Consider the following 19,695-nt stretch of genomic DNA (forward strand, 5'->3'; position numbering starts at 1 on the left):
TGCAAAAGCAGATGGTGAGCCAGCTGCCTCTGCTCTAGAGAGGAGGGGCTGTGTCTTATCTTTGTAATTTCAGCCTCAGCAGTAAAAATTGTCCCCATTTTGCCAAAGCGGAAATGAAAACACAGAGTCATAAACGTTGAGTTTTGAGGTGGGCAAACAGAAATACAGTTAGTTGGCTGTTTGGGTATATTTTCACTTCTGAAGTGAGCATGGATACTGCACTTCTCATGTTAGAGCTAACTGGAAAAGTTAAAGCAAACACAAAGCAAAAGGATCTTGTCTTCACATATCCTCCCCGCTGGCCGGGGTCTCAGCAAACCCATGTCTTTGCAGGTTAAGTTCCACGTTACATGAAACTGTGAGGTTGAAGTGGAGACAGCGGTGGTGACATTCTAAATCCAATTTCAGGTGCTCCCAGAGCTCGGAGATGAATAGTTGAACCTGTCTTTGCACACTCTCAGCTTTCTGTGTCTGGTTTATTTTCCTAGCCCAAGACCCAAAGCAGGTTATAAAACTGGAAATAAAGCCTTTTTGGTTTACTCCTGTGAGATCATCCTTGACAGACAGGTTTTGGTTTGGACTTGGGGATGCCGGAGGGTCTTACACAGACTGGGATTCAGTCACAGAACTGGTAACTTGCGAGACCTGTTTCTAACTAAAGTCAAGTCCCACACTTTCCTCTCCACTCCGTTTTGCCCCACTGTTACCTCACGTCTTACAATTACAAAGCACTTCGCCCGAGTCTGGGGGCGAAGCTCCTTCCTCCATGGCGCTACTGCAGAATTAAGTCAGCGGTCCTGCAGGGAAAGTGCTTAGGACGGGCCTGGCACACTGCAGGTGCACAAGCCGTTAGCTGCCACCCTACCATGACTCCTAGGACACCCGGAGCCTCCCGCAGCGGCCGGACACAGAGGAGGAGGAAGCGCAGGAATGTAGCAGGAGGCTCGGGCGGAAGGTCTTACGAGGCGTTTCGAGGTCACCCCTCAGGCTCGGCACCCTGCGCACCGTCGAGGTGCGTCTGAGCGCGACCTGCCCACCCTGGGACCCCCAAACACCCGCTGGCACAGCAGGACGGCTGAGCCCCCGAACGCCCTCTCCGGCCGCAGACCTGCCGAAAATAGCTCTTTCCGGCCACGCGCTAGGCGTAGCCCAAGCCGGCCCGGGGAGGCGGGGTCTAAGTGCAGCCACGCCCCTCGCTTCCGGCTCGTATCCGGCCGCGCCGGGCACCACCAAGGCCGCTCCCGGTCCCAGCCAGGCCGCCCCGCCCCGGGCCCGCCCCGTGACGTCACTTCCGGGCGGCCTGGGCGGGGCCCCGGCAGGGCGCGCTGCCCTGAGCTGTCTTGGCTGCCCTGCTGGCCACGTCCCCGCACCGGGTTGCGGGCGCTTCCCAGCCGTCCGAGGGCCGCCGGGCCGCCGCAGGCCTGCCGCGCCTGGGTAAGGGGCTCGCGCTGCTGTCTGGGGAGTTGCTGTCAGGGGTCCCTGAACCGACTTGGAACTGAGAGAGGGAGGTAGGCAGCAGGAGGAAGGTTGAATGGGGGCACGACGGGCAGGAGGGTGAATGGTTGCGAGAGAGGCAGGAGGAGAGGGACAAGAGAAACGATGGATGGGGGCATAGAGTGAGTGCAAGACGAGGAGAAATGGAGGTGAGGAATAGGGGGAGAGAGGAAGGAACAGGAGTCTATTGGGGGCCGAGCATGGATGAGGCCGCAGAGGCAGGAGGAGGGAGGAAGGCTGAAGGGGATCCCACGCTGGAGAAGAGGAGGGCAGATTGTTCCAGTTTGGAGCAGAGTGGGGACACTCCGGGGGGCGAACGAAAAGGTCTTCCCCGGGCAAATCCAGGACCAGATTGTGCCCCAGGAAGTGTTGCCCTCAGAGAAAGAGTTGCCCTGTGAGTGACCCAGGCCTATGCCCCAGACAGTCTCTACCTGGTAGGGCGTGGGGCATTTTTTGGGATTTGCTCCCCTGCTCATCTATCCACCTGCCTACCTCGCCAATGTGAGTCCCTAAGTAGTCTCCCATGTGGCAGCTTAGGTTGTGCATTTAACCTTAGGCTGATACATAAGGAGTCAGCATCCGTGAGGTTTGCAACAAGAAATAAACATTGTGCTTTGAAATTTGAATTTAACAACTTGCAAATCCCTCTGCCCCCAGGAAGCATCTCTAAAATTTCAATAAAATCAGCGAGGAGAGTATTTAAAGTACAAATTTTCCATTTATACACTGGGCCTGCCAGATGGACAAAGGGAATATCAAATCTACCCACATTGCCAGCAAAAACTAGGCCTTAGCATTCAGCTGTGACACCAAAACTTCCAGAAACCTGGAAGGAAACAGTGTAATTAAGATGATATCCAATGTTCCAGGTCCTTATCTGCCACGGAGTCACATCCTTTGGACTACAGGACAATGTCTATATACACAAAACCATAAGTCTGTGTTCCTTGGGCTTCCGCTACCAAAGTTCAGCCAGGTGACGTGTCAGAATTAGGTGTCTGCAGTTTGCCCTGTATTTGTTTTGCAATCCCTACTCCTTGGTATGTATAGCTTCCCCCTTTGGAGTAGGAACTGGGGCCACACTGCTGCTGCCAAGTAAGTCTTAATAGCATGATGGAGGGTGGGGTGACATTTGCAGTCCTTTACCGCGCCTGAGGATTACTTGGGTTGGATCTTTGGAACCTCTCTGTGCCACAAAAAAAAAAAAGAAGCTATTTGGAGTCCAATTTCATGTAACTTGAAATGATATAACACCTTGTGCATAACAAACAGGTTCATGAAAGAATTAAAAATCAAGCCAAGGTTGGAAAACAAGGAATCAGAGACAAGGTGTTGGGAGGCATCTCAATGATATGGACCAGAAAAGGATAAGGAAGTTGATGTCCAGGGGCACAATCTGGGGGTGCCTTTCTCATGGAGTGTCACATGGCTCAAGGGGGTGTCCTGCTGCTCCTTCCTTGCAGAGCCTATGGGGAGCTGATCCCTGAAGAAGGGAACTCCCAGCACCAGCCCAAGCTCCCATCTTTCCATCTGCCCTGGTCTCCTAACTTAATTCTTTCTCACTTATTCCCTTCCTGCCCCAGGGTGCTCTATCCTTTCCATCTACTGTGGTCAGAGAGCTTAGCTTTATCTACCCAGCCTGCCTGTGCCAGATGATGCTGAGAATAACGGGGTAGGTCCTAAGGGCCAGCCTCTGCTTTCAGGCTCACTGAAGCCCTCTCAGGGGAAACTATCATTTTAAGTCTTGTTAATGGTTTGTCCATCATGAGTCAACTTATAAAGATTATCACAGGTCCCAACTGTGATCTTGACATTCAGAATATTCTTTTGGAAAGTGGAGGCAGGACCATTCCAGAGAGGTGAAGTCATGGTACAGCAAAGGCCTGTTCTTGACTCTGCACAGCGGCAATTCCTGTTCCGTGGGAGGGACCTCAGCCCACTGGCTGGGAGGGAGTAAGCAGTGATGGTATCCAGCAGGTTTCCTGAGACAGCCTTGTGGTGATGCTCCATGTGCGCGCACTTGTGTGGTTTCGCACATGCGTGTGTGTCTGCATGTGTGCTTTTGTGACTGCACACATGTAGTGTGTGCATGCTCAGCTGTGTGTATGCACGAGTGTGACTTCATGCTCTCGTGTGTGTGACTGAATGTATGCGTGCGTGGCTGTGTGTGCACTCGTGGGCGATTGTGTTGGGGAGCAGGCCCCCAGTGGTCCTCGGCATCACCGCCCACTGATATCTGCCCACTATAGGAGGTGATCAGCTGTAAGCTCATCTCCTCTGGAGTTTATGTTAAATGCTCATCGATGGAGAATTTTTTGTGCCGGTTAACGTCTTTGCATTGCAGCTGTACTGCATTCTTCTAAAGTTTTGGTTGGCTCCTGAAAAAATATACCTCCTGATATGTAAATCATGTAGTTTCTCTAAATTATTAAAATCTACGTGTGAAACTGCATCAGTTGGGATAACCCTGTGCCTTTCTCCCTAGTAGCTCAAAGTACTTGAAGAAAATCAGAGTGGTTTCTTTTTTAATTTACTTTTTTTTTTTTTTTTTGGAGACACAGTCTCGCTCTGTAGCCCTGGGTAGAGTGCAGTGGCGTGATCATAGCTCACCGCAACCTCAAACTCCTGGGTTCAAGCAATCCTCCTGTCTCCGCTCAAGCCTCCAGAGTACCTGGGGCTGCAGGCAAGCACCACAACGCCCAGCTAATTTTTCTATTTTTAGTAAAGGGGTCTTGCTCTTGCTCATGCTGGTCTCAAACTCCTGAGTTCAAGTGATCCTCCCACCTCAGCCTCCCAGAGTGCTGGGATCACAGGTGTGAGCCACTGTGCCAGGTCCAGAGTATTGTTCTTTAATTGGAGCCTTTCAAAAATGTTTTGTGAAAGTGATACATGCTTGTAAAAAAAAAAAAAGAAAAAGTAGAAGATGAAAATCACAGGTAAATCCATTCCTCAGGGATATAATCAATGTTCTAGTACAAATCTTTCTAGATCCTTTAATATATATCTATTTGAACAAAAATAGGATCATGGTGCACATACTGTTGTGGAACCTGCTTATTTCGCTTAGTGATGCATGTTATGCGTCTTCCCATGTTGATAAATAGAAGTTTGTATGTTTTTTAACAGCAGCCATAGTGTTTTACATAAGAATGGGACCATACTTCACAGAACTATTCCAGTTTTTTACTATTGTAAATGCTGTGATGAGTATCTTTGTAGATCTCCACCTTTGGACATCTGTCCAAGTGCTTCCTTGGAAGAAACTTCTGCAGTAGAAATTGCTACATCAGAAGTTCTGACATTGAAAGCTTTGATACAAGTTGTCATTTTCGCAGTATAATGAATGATCTGTTAAGGTGGCTATTTTGGCGCCTCCCTCCCCACTGGATTCTGCCCCTCCCCCACTGGCTTTCCTAAGGAGTGTTGACTCTTTCAAACCCTAGATGTGTCTGTTACGAGAGTGGAGCATCTGCCTTTGTCTCACATGTGCCGCAAAACATGCCGTGGCCTGGGAGTGCTCCACCTCGCCGCTCTCACCTGCAAAGCCAGACCTCGCCCGGTCACATGGTGCCAAGCCCACAGCGCTCAGCCGAGGAAGTGGCCCAGCTGGGAGCACACCCTGAGCAGCCGCCTCTGGTGAGTATCTCAGGCCCTGCAGACTGGGCCTGCCTGTTCCATGATGGGACAGCGGGCCCAGAGAGGGCCCTGAGGGGGCTTTGCAGGGTCAGCAGAGGGTGGCAGCAAAAGAGAGACAGACAGCCTTTCAGTAAGCAAGGGGGGCCTGGCCGTGGCCCTGCACTCTCCACGGTCCTCCCTTCTGAGGTAGGTGGGTCAGACATGAGGGAACAGGGACCATGCAGTTCTCTATGGCCCTCTTCTGCCTCTGTGACAAATGCAAGTTACCACCAATGGTCCTCTCTCAGCCTTGTGTTGCCGTGCTGGGGCACTCGCAGGAGTCTGCTCTGTGTGTGGGGGAGGCTGCAGCTCACTGACGCAGGGCGATGGAGGAGACCCCTCTTAGCAGAAGACCGACAAGAGGCTGCCTCCACCCCAGGAATGAGTCGGCCTTGTCTGTTCCAGGGTGAGGACCTGGACAGGAAGGAGGAAACCCATTCAGTTCGTGGCATCAGCTCCTGCCTACCTTAGCTGAAGCACAGCCCTAAGGTTGGCTGCAGCGCTAGAGCAGAGGTTGGCAGACTACAGCCCATGGGCCAGGTCCCACCTGCTGCCTGTTTTGTGTAAATAAAGTTTTATTGAGACTCAGCCATGCCTACCATTTACATATAGTCCAGGGCTGCTCTTGCTTTACAACGGCAGAATTGAGTACCTGAGACACAGACCGTATGACCCACAAAGTCTGAAATATTTGCTATTTGGCCCTTTTTAGAAAAAGTTTGCTGACCCCTGCCCTAGAGATTTGTAGTGTGGGGCAGCAAAAGGCCATAGGCCTGGGGCGCATTCAAGGGACCAAGACCTTTGCCCATAGGAAACCCTGGTCCCATCATTCCACCTTGGACTCACCTTCAAATCCAGGGCTCAGGCCCGGGGAGCATCCTGGGCCCAGTGGTGGGAGCATTTTACATGCATTCAGTAGATGTGACCGGCCAAGGAGCCGCTTCAGTGCACGTGTTTACCAGAAGCCCAGCTGCATCGCTCTGGCTAAGAGAGGATTGTGAGTCCTTTGTGCCCGAAACCGTCTAGGCTCAATTCTTCCCTGTCATAAGATTGGTCTGTTACTTCTCTCCCCACCCCACCCCCACTTTTTTCTATCAGAACAAAGAATGCTTTTTGCGCTCTAGAAAACAAATGCAAATCTGTGGTTTATAAGGCTGAGTCATTTTCTAAACCTGTAACACATCAGGAACCCTGACAGACCACTTCACAGAGAGAGCACAATTTGAAGCTAGAAAAAAATGAGTGACTCTTGGAAAGGGATCAGAAGTGTCATGGAATGTACTAGCCTTCCAGAAGAGTTTGTGCTCAAAGGGAGCTTTCCAGTTATGGGGCCACCTTTACAGCAGCCCCCACTGATTACAGGAGGCAGAACCCCGACACCCCTTATGTCGCACGGGAGCTGCTTCTGTGTGGCTGGAAGTGCTTGCTGGGGTGGGCTGGTGGCTCAGTCCGGTGCTGTGCTGGGTGCCTGCCTGCCTCACCCTGGTTCACCTTCACGCGGCTGCGGGAGGCTCAGGCGGTTCTGTGACTCGCCTGGGCCACTTGGTTAGAACTCAGGCAGATGCCATTGGCCGCTGCGGGTCCTGCCTGCCCCACTTCCCTGTCACTGTAGCTTCTTCAAGGGAGTGACAGTGGATGCTGGAGGAGCTAAGAGGCTGCTCCGGTGAGTCACACACAAGCGGTCCCAGTCCCTGAGTGACCAGTGGGTAGCTGCCCCAGCGGCCCCACCCCTAGTCCACTTGCAGCCATGGGGCCTGGGCACTCACTTTGCTATGGGCTGCTAAGTGCCAATTGCCTTGTGACCATTTGCTTTTATTATTATTTTTATTTTACTTAAAAAAAAACAAATAATTTTTCTAACAATGCACTAAGGCCTCCATATCACCTTTGCGGAGCATTGGAATGAAGAGGGCTTTGCTTTACAAGCGAGTGGGAGGGCTGTGGGGACCGCTGCGGTCTCTGAAGTGGAGAAGTCACTCATTCACTCACCCATTCATTCATTCAGTGACACCTCCGTGTCAGGTGCCTGGATCGTGGCCCTGCTGCCCCTCATTGGAGGCCCCTGCTACTGCTCTTGCTAAAAGCACCTTCCTGCTTTTGCCATACCCTTGTCTAAGGCTCTGCAGGGGCTCCTGTCTCCCTGCTGTGAAATCCGAACTTCCATGGGGCTCGTGGGACCTCCCAGGAACTCCCGCCTCTCTCCAACCTAATCCCTGTCTCCCCACTCCCCGCTGGCCTCTGACCCTGCTGTGGTCATCTGCTGCTCTCTAGCCACTTGTCCCCCCACACCAGGTGGGTCCCCATCTAGCTTTCAGAATGTGACCCAGGTGTCACGTTCTCAGGAAACCTTGCCTGGCGTGCCCACCACCACCACTGGCTGAGTTCAGTGTCCTGTGGGCCCCTGTGGCACCCTGTCCTCTGCCACCCTCAGGATCTCTGCGCGGAAGACCAGCCCACCTCCCTCTTCAAGGCCTGCCCAGATGCTGTTTCCTCCTTGCTTCCCGGCTCCGAGTCACACCCCTGCTCAGCACTTGTGCCAGCCTGTAACAACCTCTGTCCTGCACCTCCCGCTGGACTGCAGGCCCCCTGGAGGGATTGTGTGTTTTTCATCTTTTTGTCCTAAGTGCAGTACCTGGCACATGAGTAGGCACTCAGTAAATATTGGATGGTTGGATGGATGGGTGGATTGATTTAAGGATGGATGAGTGGATGGATGAATAAGTGGATAAGTGGATAGATGGATGGATGGATGGATGGATGGATGAGTGGGTGGATAGATAGATTGAAGGATGGATTGATTTAAGGATGGATGAGTAGATGGACTTATGGATGAATGGATAGATGGATGAGTGAATAAATGGATGGATGGATGGATGGATGGCTAAGTAGTGTCTCCCATGTGAAAGGCATGGTCATCTGTCACAGGGTGCACACAGGTGCATTAGGCTTGACTTGCGCTCTGCAGACTGTGGGACAGGTTGAGGAGGAAGACTCTGTCAGTCTTTGTGATAATAAGGCTTTAGCCCTATGAACATGGCCAAGTCTTGGCCCTCTCTCCTCTTTTAAACGCTAAACTTCAGGGCGGAAGAGTGGGAACTTCTGGAAGTTGAGACTCATGGTGAAATCGAGTCAGAAGTGCAGCACATGCAAGGCTCAGGGCAGGTCGTTATTCCCACCACAGGTGAGACGTGCTGTGCTCTCCCTGGGCACCAAGGCCTAGTCTGAGCACCTGGCTTGATTTGCACCCGGGACCCTGCAGAGCCCTCCACAGCAGGTGCAGGGCCGAGCCTGGGCTACAGGTGAGGCTGTGTGTTGCTGACCAGTGTCCTTTCTTGACCACAGAGTCCTTGGCCAAGCAGAAGGGAACCATTAACAGCCTGAGGAGCCACTGGCTGGGAGCCTCGGGGACCACCAGCCTCACTCCCAGCTTACCCGCAAGATGTGGACAGCCCTTGTGCTCGTTTGGATTTCCTCCTTGTCCTTATCTGAAAGCCAAGTGGCATCTAATCATCTAAGTAAGTGAGAAAGCTGTGTGACTGCTGGACAGGCCCACAGTGGCCACAAAGCACCCTGAGCCCATGAGAGAGGTGTCTGCAAACGCAGGCCAGCGAGTCAGGAGCCCCAGCCTGCTCAGGGGCTGGGCTGGGAAGGGGTGCCGGACTGATCCTCTCTGGGGCTGGCGTGGGGAGGGAGCCCCAGCAGGACCAGGCGGCTGAGCCCTGAAAAGTTCACTTGCTTGGCTGTGCGATTTCATGTCTCCTGTAAGTGATCTTCACTGGCGAGTTCAGTCATTCAAACGTCACATACGTAACTGTGCTCCTACCCTGTGCCGGGCACAGTTCATCTCCAAGGACTCCTGAGTGAACACCTCCACAAAGCCAAGCATTCTTTTATGATGTGAATATCTGCAACAATTTTTCTGCTTTGTGAACCCGGGTGTGTGTTTAATAGGGTTTTTATATGGTGACTCACGCCTGTCATGTGAGATTTCCACTCTAATGTTTTGGGAATTGGATCAAATCTTAAGCCTTCAATGGGCTGGGGGTTGAGGAGGGCAAAGGAGTTTTAAAATGCAAGTGCTGAGGCTGCACGCCAGGGGCGGCGGGGAGAAGGGAGGGCAACGTGTTCTCACGGCACGTCGCCTCCCCGACCCCGCCGGGCTGAGGAAACAGGGCACAGCAAAGCCAGCCCGCAGGGGCGGAGCGGAGAGGTCTCTGAGTAATCCACGTGTGCACGTTTGAAAATGATTGTGTCTCTTTCTCTCCCTAGCCCCTAACATGATGTGGAATAAAGTCGTCAAGAATGATACGTCTGTGGAAACAGGTGATAATAAAACACTCGAGAAAGTAACCACAATGACAACTTCTCCTGTCACTTTGACCAAAGGGACTTCAGTAGCCAATCTCACATCTACTGACATCACAACAGAGGAAACGGTCAGGACGGACATGGGCTCTCCAGCCACTGCAGGAGGCACGACGGGTGGTGCAGCCTCCAGCGCTTCCCTGGCATCTGCACTGCCCGTCCCCACGTCCCCACTGCAGACACCGTCCGCTACCACTGCTGGGCCCCCACTGCTCAGCACGCCCCATGCACAAGTGCCAAGTAGCACGTTGCCAAGAACAGCCACGCCGGCTACATCGGCCCCTCACGCTCAGACTGCTGCCGCGACCACAGCAAACGTGAGCAGTCCCACAAGCACGCACAGCCCCTCTGAGCACACACCTGAAAGCTCCACAGCAAGGCCTGCAACTCCCACTGGTCCCCAAGCACAAGGTCCCACCGTCCAGACGTCCCAGGACTCGGCTGTGGTCAAGACAAGTAGGTCCACACCTGCCCCCTCCAGTGTGACTACAGAGTCTACCAACACCCCTTCGATGGCTTCGGTGTCCTCAACAGCGGTGACCACCACCAAGGCACAAGCCGAGGAGCCAACTGCCAGCACAGTGCCAGCGCCTCACCCCGGCCCAACCCCCAGGGCAGAGGCCACATCCCCCACGACACAGCCAAGCCCTACGCCATCTACAAAGGGGGCCGATGGGCCAGGCTCGCCCCAGACACCTGAGGAGGTGGAGACCAAAGCCACTCCTGGTACTACGTCCACCGGACCAACACCCAGGAGCTCAGGGGACCCAAAGATGCCAGCCACAGACTCATGCCAGCTCAGCACCCAGGGCCAGTACCTGCTGGTCACCAATGAGCCCCTGACCCTGTCCTTGGAGGACAAAACTTCTCTCCTGGTGGTGCTCTTACTCGGGGTGACCCTCTTCATCACGGTCTTGGTTTTGTTTGCCCTGCAAGCCTACGAGAGCTACAAGAAGAAGGACTACACCCAGGTGGACTATTTAATCAACGGCATGTACGCGGACTCAGAAATGTGAGCATGGCGGGCTGGCTGGAAGGCCAGGCCCTTCCTCGCCCTTTCATTTTGCCTCTGAGACCAAACCAAGTGCTTCCAAAATTCTTTTGGTGCAATTTAGGAGATATGCCAGACGCTTAAACACATTTAATTGTTGTCAGATTAATTCCATGATCACTAAAGAGTTCCTGCTTTTTGCATATTTATTTTTGTAAACAATCGTGTGTACAGGAGCAGCCAGTGAGTCTGCCCCGGGGTGGGGTGGGCAGGCCCAGTGCCCCTGGCACGTGGCGTCCTGATGGGAATTAAAGCAATGACTGTGTCCGTGTTTGTGTCAGTGCGTCCTGCCCACAGTCACTCAGTGTGGAGCCTTTTTGAGATGCGTATGATGGGGTTTGTTTTACAAAGCCCTGGAGGTCTGCTGTGTCCTTGCCACTTTCTTGGGCTTCTCTCTCACACCCAAACCTGCCCTGGGTGCACGGCAGGAGGCCCCAGCCAAGGTCTTCAGTCCTCCTTTTCTGACACGTTCAGTGGGGAGCGTCCTGGAGCCTGGTTTGGGTGTGACTGAGCCGAATCCAACGTGTAACCCACATGCGGAGCCAGGTCAGCCTGGACCTGCTGGGGCCAGAATCTCAGTGAGTGACCCCACACAGCTCCCCAGGTGGCAGGACCATTATTACAACCGGAGAGGCCGAGGACCTTGTCCCCAGTCACCTTGGGCCCTAGGGACAGGCCTGGGATTCGATGCAGGACTGTTCCCCAGGACAGTTGCCCAGGCTCCAGGCCCCGCGCCCGCCGCCGTCAGAGCCAGAACCTGCTATGTGCTTGTCGTGCACCAGCCACTGTCCCAACGCTGAATGCATGTACCTCATGTGGCCATTGCCTCAAGCCCAGATTAGCACTACAATCCCCATTTTAAAGATGAGACCACTGAGGCAGAGAGAAGTCAGTCACCCATGAGGCCAGAGTCAGGATTAGACCCTGGTTCTAGAGCCCCGGCTCTTTGCTTAACTATTTTCTTTTGCCCCCTGCCCGGGCTGAGTTCAGCCTTCCAGCCTATCCCTGCCCACCTGCCCACGGCAGTGGGAGCGACGGCCCCACGTGGCCGGGGCATCTTGTGAAGCTGCGTTCCCAGGCCAGGTCTGCATGTGCTAACTGTGGCCTGGAGCAAGTTATGGAATGTTCTGGAGCTCAGCTTCATCTGAGAAATGGGGGAAGTGGGAAGTGGGATGAGGAGCAACGCGCAGGGCCAGACTTCAGCTTGTGACCGGGGCCTCTGCAGGGCACCCCTACATCCAAGGAATGGGGACAAGTGGTCCACAGGGTCGGCCTGTCTGCCTGCCCCAGCCAGGGGCCCCAAAGTCTTTTATCCCCTGAGAGAAATGGTCGCACTTCCTGCCCCTCCCTCCTTGGGGATTCCATTCCCAACACCCACCATCGTTCTCTCTGCTCCCGGTGGGCCACAGGTGCCTCCAACTCACAGCACCCAAGGCCAAGCTCAGCACTGGCCCCCAGGGGTGTGTTTGGCCCTAAGGGCCCTCCCTATGCCCAGTGGCACGACCACTTACCTGAGCTGGAAACCTGTGCTTTATCCCAAGTCCAGTCGACCATCCTAACTATTCCTGTTCTCCAGCCACTCCCCTTGCTCGGGCCTGGCTGCTGCCCTGTCTTGGGTCCTGCCACCAACTGCCTGCCAAGGTCACTCTGTCCCCTCGGTCCATCTGTCCTCCACCCTGCAGCCAGAGACCCCTCAAAACACACATCTGACCAAAGCCCTTTCCTGGGTAAAGACCGAGCTCCTCCGCCCGGAACCGCCTGGCATTCCGGGCCAGGGCAGACCCCTGTGGTTGTGTCCTGGCCAAGCAGAGCTGAGGGCCCGTCCGTCACAGCCCTGCGCAAACCCAGGGGCCCCAAGCTGTCTCTTCCCTGCCTTGGAGGACACCAGCCTGTGCATGAGCCAGGCGCTGTCCTGGCCTGCCGCGAGTCCCATTCAACTCAGTTCATCAGGTGCTCATTGAGTGACTATCATTTGCCAACCAACTGGGGATTCAGAGATGAGGCGCCCGCCCTGACCTCCGGAGCTCACGGCTTGGCGGGTGAGACGCCGCCAACGCCTTGAAGAGAGGAGAGTTGGGCTCAGAGGAGGCACCTCCCCCACTCAGGGAAGGCTGCCTGGCAGGGGGCCTCAGAGCCTCCCTCCTCTCGGCCTTTTGTCCTGGTAGCAGGGAGGTGGCTCTTCCAGGGCCCAGCACGACTCTGGCACACAGGAGGGGCTGTCCCTGCTTGATGGGTCAGAGTCTGCACAGAAAGGTGCCAAATGCCAGGGTGGAAGCGAGGGTCCAATTCAGGGCTCGGCCCCCACGGGGCTCTCTTCCCTGCGTAGTGAGGAAACCGGCACGGAAAGGCTGGCCGGGCGCGGTGGCTCACGCCTGTAATCCTAGCACTCTGGGAGGCCGAGGCGGGAGGATCACTCGAGGTCAGGAGTTTGAGACCAGCCTGAGTGAGACCCCGTCTCTACTAAAAATAGAAAGAAATTATCTGGCCAACTAAAAATATATATAGAAAAAATTAGCCGGGCATGGTGGTGCATGCCTGTAGGCCCAGCTACTCGGGAGGCTGAGGCAGGAGGATCGCTTAGGCCCAGGAGTCTGAGGTTGCTGTGAGCTAGGCTGACGCCACGGCACTCACTCTAGCCCGGGCAACAGAGCGAGACTCTGTCTCATACATACATACATACATACATACATACATACATACATACATACATAAATAAATAAATAAATAAAAATAGAAAGGCCAAGTTGCTCGCCCAAGGTCACCCGCCAAGCAAGCGCAGGGCAGGATTCACACCAGGTCTGTCTGTCTGCAACTGTCGGCCGTGGCTCGGGAGCACGAGGCAGCCACGGAAGCTCCCTCTACAAAGCCACCTGCGGTGGACACGGCACCAGCACTGGAGCCGGCCAGCTTCCTCTAGAGACAGCTCTGCAGCTCCTGGCCGAGGAAGTCCAAGGGCTCCCCCTGGCGGTCAAGGCTACCTCCTGGCCTCCCTCGCTGTCCCTGGGTGCTGGCCCGGCCAGAGACCCTCTGTCCCACCCTCCGCCCTGCAGTGCCCACACCCCAACTCTGCCTGCAGAAACCCCTTAGCCAAGCTCACCCGACACGGGAAGCCTTCCTGGTTACCCCACACTGGAGAACTCTGGCTCTCCTTCTAGACCAGGGGGTCTTGTCTCCCACCGTGGGATGGAATGTTCTAGGTGGAATTATGTCATCTGTGCCTATAACTGTCTCCCTGCCAGAAGGAAGCCTGAGTTCAGGGAGAATGCAATAAACTCACACACAGGCCGGGGGCTTCTGTCCCAGAACTGACCAGCTGGGTCAGCTGGGGCAAACCATGTCCACACTGAACCACAATTTTTATATCTGCAACTTTGCTGAAAAACAAGGGGGCCAAGGTTTATCCAGCACAGTGACTAAAAATAGCTAATATTGTTTGAACACTTACTATGTGCAAGGCTCTCATTTCATTGCCTCGGTTCATGGTCTTCCTACTCCCCCACCCCACCCGGACTCATCCTCCGCGCAGCAGCAGGGAGGATATTTTAGAAACATAACTCAGCTCACAATACTCCCCTGCCCGGTTCCCTCCGATGACTCCCACTGCGACTAGGGAAAAAATCCGAACATTTGAACTAAAAATGCACATGGCCAGAGGGAGGCATTTGGGAAAAGCCAGGGAACGGGTCTAGGCAGAGGCTGGGAAGGTCCCAGGGCTGCGCGTGTGGGGGCCCAGGAATAAGCAGGAATGATCTCATCTGATTCAGGGTTTAAAACATTACTTTGTTGCAGTGAAATATTTACAGGTGAATTGATACGCTGTCTGAGATTTGCTTTAAAATGCTCCGGCAGGTGGAGAAAGTGGTGGGGAAACGTGACAAGGCCCGCGTCTTTGCTGCCCATCCAGGATGGTTGGCGGGTTCATGGGGGCGTCCATTCCCCACTCTCTCCGTGTGTCTATGTTTAGAAATGTCCATAATAAAAAGGTAAAAAAAAAAAAAAAAGTGAAAAGGGCCAGGTGCAGTGGCTCACGCCTGTAATCCCAGCTCTTTGGGCTCACCTGAGGCCAGGAGTTCAAGACCAGCCTGGGCAACATAGTGAGACCCTGCCTCTAAAAAATAAAATAAAAGTTAGCCAAACATGGTGGAGCACACCTGTAGTCTCAGCTACTGGGGAGGCTGAGGCGGGAGCATCACGTGAGCCCAGGAGTTTGAGGTTGCAGTGAGCTCTGAACGTGCCACTGCACTCCAGCCTGGGCAACACAGTGAGACCCTGTCTCTAAAAATAAAAAAAAATTTTTTTTAAAAAAAAGGAAGGAGTGGAGGGGTGGGGAAGAGGAAGGGAAGAGTTTCAACTTAAATCTCCTAAGTAAATGATCACTCTGGCCACGGAGGGGCTAGAGGAAGGCAGCTGGCTCAGTCCTCCCGGAGCACGGATGCTGGCTTGGACAAGGTGTCTTTGCACCGACAGAGAGAAGCCGAGGAACCAGGGGAGGTGTTTTTGAGGCTGAGACAACAGGACTTACTCTATTTCTTTACACACACCCCACATGCCCACAGCAGAAGCCAGAGTGAACCCTACATTTTTGGCTCAAGTGACTGGGATGGTGGCAGGGTCGTTTCCTGGGAGGAGGGCAGGAGCGAGCCTTTATTCTCAGCGCTTCCCACTCACTCGTTCGGTCCTTACCACAATTCTGTGAGATAATTTATCATTATCACCATCACCCCCATTCTCAGAGACAATCCCCACAGGAGAGTTAGAGCATTTCACTGCCTCCCCACATGGTAGGAACTATTATTATCCCATTTCCGGATGAGGAAACTGAGGACAGAAAGGTTAGGTGACTTGCCCAAGGCCACACGTAGGTACGGGATGAGCCAGGCTTTAAGCCCAGTCCACCTGGCTCCCAAAGCCCACTCTCACCGCTGCTCCGGGGTCAGGGTCCACGTGGTGAGCTGACGTGAGGCACCAGACTCACTCAGGTGGGGCCACCACGCCCCTGTTGGCCAATCTGGCCTTCTTGGTGAACGACTCACTGTCCTCTATGAGCAGGGCACATGGTGGAGTGTGGTCCCACCGTGCTGTGGAGACACCACCAGACAGGATGCTGCACGAGGGCAGCAGGCAGAGTCACAGGTGTCTGGGTGAGCAGAGGGAACCACAAAAGTGGCTCCAGGGGTGGTAAGTCTAATGCGTGAGGTCTGGGAGCTCTGTCAGTGGAAATCCATGACAGAAAAAGGCCCCACCCCCAGCTCCAGCCTTTCTCCTGAATCTCTGGGGGACCTCCAGCTCAGCATCTCTGAAGGCCCAGAGGACAATTCCACAAATTGGGAGCAGCTCTCTGTCTCAGGGAACTTTTTTTTTTTTTTGGGGGGGGGGCAGAGTCTCACTCTGTTGCCCGGGCCAGAGTGCCGTGGCGTCAGCCTAGCTCACAGCAACCTCAAACTCCTGGGCTCAAGCGATCCTACTGCCTCAGCCTCCCGAGTAGCTGGGACTACAGGCATGCACCACCATGCCTGGCTAATTTTTCTATATATATTTTTAGCTGTCCATATAATTTCTTTTTATTTTTAGTAGAGACGGGGTCTCGCTCTTGCTCAGGCTGGTCTCTAACTCCTGAGCTCAAACAATCCGCCCACCTCAGCCTCCCAGAGTGCTAGGATTACAGGCGTGAGCCACCGCGCCAAGCCACGTATAAACAGTCAATTACCTGATCCAGCAATCCCACTTCTGGGTATGCACCCAAAAGATTTGAAACCAGTTGGTCAAAAAGATGTCTGCACTCCCATGTTCATTGCAGCACTATTCACAATAGCCAAGTTATGAAATTAACCTAACTGTTCATCAACAGATAAATGGATAAAGAAAATGTGGTATATATACACAAAAGAATACCATTCAGGCAGGGTGCGGTGGCTCATGCCTATAATCCTAGCACTCTGGGAGGCCAAGGCAGGATTGCTTTAGGTCAGGAGTTCAAGACCAGACTGAGCAAGAGTGAGACCTCATATCTACAAAACATAGAAAAATTAGCCGGGCAAGGTGGCATGTGCCCATAGTCCTAGCTACTCAGGAGGCTGAGGCAGGAGGATCACTTGAACCCAGGAATTTGAGGTTGCAGTGAGCTATGATGATGCCACTGCACTCTAGCCTGGGGGGACAGAGTGAGACTCTGTCTCAAAAAAAATACTATTCACCCTTACAAATGAAGGAAATTCTGTCATTTGTGACAACATAGATGGAATTGGAAAACATTACGTTAAGTGAAATAAGGCACACACAGAAGGACAAACACCGCATGCTCTCACTTACATAAGGAATCTAAAACAGTTGAACTCATAGAAGCAGAGAGCAGCATGGTGGTTACAGAGGCTGGGGGTGGGGAGAGGATAGGGAGATGTTGGTCAAAGTGTACAAAATCTCAGTTAGGAGGACTAAGGTTTGTTTGGTTTTTTTAGATCTATTACACAGCATGGTGAATATAATTAATAACAGAGTATAATACCTTTCAAAATTGCTAAGGGAATAAATTTCAAATGTTTTTACTACAAAAATGTTGAGTATTTGAGGTGGTGATATATTAATAGGTTTGATTTAATTATTCCACATTGCAGTCATAAATCATAACATTACTTTGCACCCCATAAAGTTATACAGTCATAAATTATCAATTTACAGTTTTAAAAGTCAAAAAACAGTCAAATACCTTACAAAGAGATTTAAATAATAAGAAAGTCTCATATGTTTATCCACGTAGTCACCGTTTCCAGCCCTCTTCCTTCCTTCGTGGGGCTCTGGCTTCACTCTGTATGGTTTTCCTCCGCCGAAGGACTTCCTCTGACATGGTAGCTGCCTCATCTTTTCTTCTGTCCTGTCTAATCTACTGTTAATGCTATCCAACATATGTTCCCTCTCAGACATCGTAATTTTAATATCTTGAAGTTCAATTTGGGTATTTAAAACATATTTTCCATGTCTCTACTTAACATTCTTAATGGTTCCTTTACTTTCCTTAGCATGTGGAATATGGTTATATTAATATTAATAATAATAATAATTTGAACGTCCTTGTGTACTGTTTCCATCATCTGTGTCATTTCTCGTTCATTGATTTAATTTTCTCTTCGTTATGGCTCAGAGTTCTTGCGTTTTTGCCTGCCTGGCAGTTTTTTATTAGCTTCCATACGTCATCTGTGCTCGTTTTCAAAATAATTTTACTTAGTTGTGTGATTATTTTTGTATTCATGTAAATATTCTTGAAATTTGTTCTGGGTGACAGTTAAATTCCTTGGAAGTAGTTTGACTCCTTCTGGTCTTGCTTTGTTAGGCAGAACCAGGGCCATGTTTAGTCTAGGGATAATTTCCCCACCACTGAGGCAGAACCCTTCTGAGTACTTCACCCAAAGTTCTATAAGGTCTCCACTCTGCTGCTGGGAAAGAAAAATATCCCCAGCCCTGTGTGCACTATCGTGATTGTTCCCGCCGATCTCTTCCCCCAGCCTCAGCGTACTCCCCACACGCGTGCACCGATTGGTCCTCAGATTAATTACATCCCAAAGGCCTGCGGATCTCCAGTGTGCAATCACAGTCTCTCTCTCTCTCTCTCTCCTCCCCCCTTCTCTCTCGTCCTCTGCCCTGTGAACTGTAGTCTGGGCCTCCCAGACGTCAGCTCCATCTCCTCAGCTCAGGAAAGGTGCTGGGCTGCTCTTTGGTTCCTCCTTGCACCGCAGACTGGAAACTTCAGACAGTAAGATGGAGCCCTCCTTAGGGCTCACCTCATTCGTTTTCCCTCCCTCGGGGATCTCTAGTAATGACAACAACACAAGCAGTACTGTGGCTCCTAAAAGTTTTAAACAGGTTTAAATCTAACAAGGTATACATAGGATTATAAACTGAAAACTACAAAATGCGGATGAAATAAATCAAACAAGACCTAAATAGCAGAGAGATACCCTGTGTTCATGGATATATAGTATATATATCTACACATGCATATATATATGGTCAAGATGACAATTCTCTCCAAATTGATCTATACATTTCATTCAATTCCAATCTAAACCTCAGCAGGATGTTTTTCTGGGTATCAATAAGCTGCTTTTAAATTTTATATGGAAAGACAAAGGAACTGGAATAGCCCAAACAAATTTGAAAAAGAGAAACAAAGTTGGAGAACTCACAGACACTATCCGGATTGTTAACAAAGAGGAAAAGGCAAGTCAAGGAAGAGCAGTCTTTGAACAAATGGCGCTGGAACAAATGGACCAACCACGTGCCCAAAAAAAAAAAGGAAGAAAAAGCAAAAGATCCTCAGTCTCAGCTTATGACTCACACTTCACATTAAAATGAATTAAATATGTAGCACAGATTTAAATATAAAACAAAACCACAAAACTCTTAGAAGAAAACGTAAATATAACACCAAAATCATGATCCTTAAAAGAAAAAAATTGATCAATTAGACTTTACCAAAAATTTTTATCAAAACTTTTGCTATGCAAAAGATGCTGTAAGAGAATGAGAAGATAAGACATCTACTGGAAAAAAAGTTATGAATCACCTATCCGGGAGGGGATGCTGGGATGATGGCATACTAATGAGCACTAGGAATCGCTCTCCCCATCTAGACAACATTGCACTGGCGGAATCTGTCTAATGTAACTATTTTGGAACTTTCTGGAGTCTGTTGACATCTTGCAACTTCCAGAGGAAAGCTTGGATGATAAATTGAGTTAATTTCAGGCAATTTTAGCTCTTCGCACAGTAGCAGCTGCCCATTCCCCACGCCTCAGGGCCGTGGCTGTGTACGTCTTCCTGGAGCAGCCTGCACACAGCCTGCAGGAGCCAGAGTGGACAAAAAGGACCCTGTCCTCTGAATATTGAGGATCTGTGCTCTAATCACTGATTGCTGCTTCTGATCACAGAGGTACAGGCAGCCACTGTCACTGCAGTACTCCTGTTAGTGCAAGTCCCTCCTCCTCTGGCTGAAGTGACTTCCAGGGAACTTAAAGGGCTAGTGCTCTTTTTTCACACCCCTTCATTTTCTTTTTCCTCTTTTGGGAGCAAGACATCAAATACTAGAACTTTCAAAAACAACTGTATATACGGGGAAA

The 19,695-nt window shown here is 51.6% G+C and overlaps 1 protein-coding gene across 2 annotated transcripts; it reads left to right on the plus strand.

The window, feature by feature from the left end:
* Positions 1-1,306: 1,306 nt before the first annotated feature.
* C7H11orf24 (chromosome 7 C11orf24 homolog) lies at positions 1,307-10,850 on the plus strand. Of its 2 annotated transcripts, none has more exons than XM_045558269.1 (4): positions 1,307-1,508; positions 4,938-5,130; positions 8,512-8,684; positions 9,439-10,850. In XM_045558269.1, exons 3-4 carry the CDS (start codon positions 8,609-8,611, stop codon positions 10,548-10,550), a joined length of 1,188 nt encoding a protein of 395 aa, XP_045414225.1. In that variant the 5' UTR covers positions 1,307-1,508; positions 4,938-5,130; positions 8,512-8,608; the 3' UTR covers positions 10,551-10,850. The 2 variants fall into 2 exon arrangements, with proteins under 2 accessions (XP_045414225.1, XP_045414224.1); XM_045558268.1 differs by having other exon boundaries at positions 1,307-1,434.
* The last annotated feature ends 8,845 nt before the right edge of the window (positions 10,851-19,695 follow it).

Source organism: Lemur catta, chromosome 7 (assembly GCF_020740605.2).
Source record: "Lemur catta isolate mLemCat1 chromosome 7, mLemCat1.pri, whole genome shotgun sequence".
Taxonomy (NCBI): domain Eukaryota; kingdom Metazoa; phylum Chordata; class Mammalia; order Primates; family Lemuridae; genus Lemur; species Lemur catta.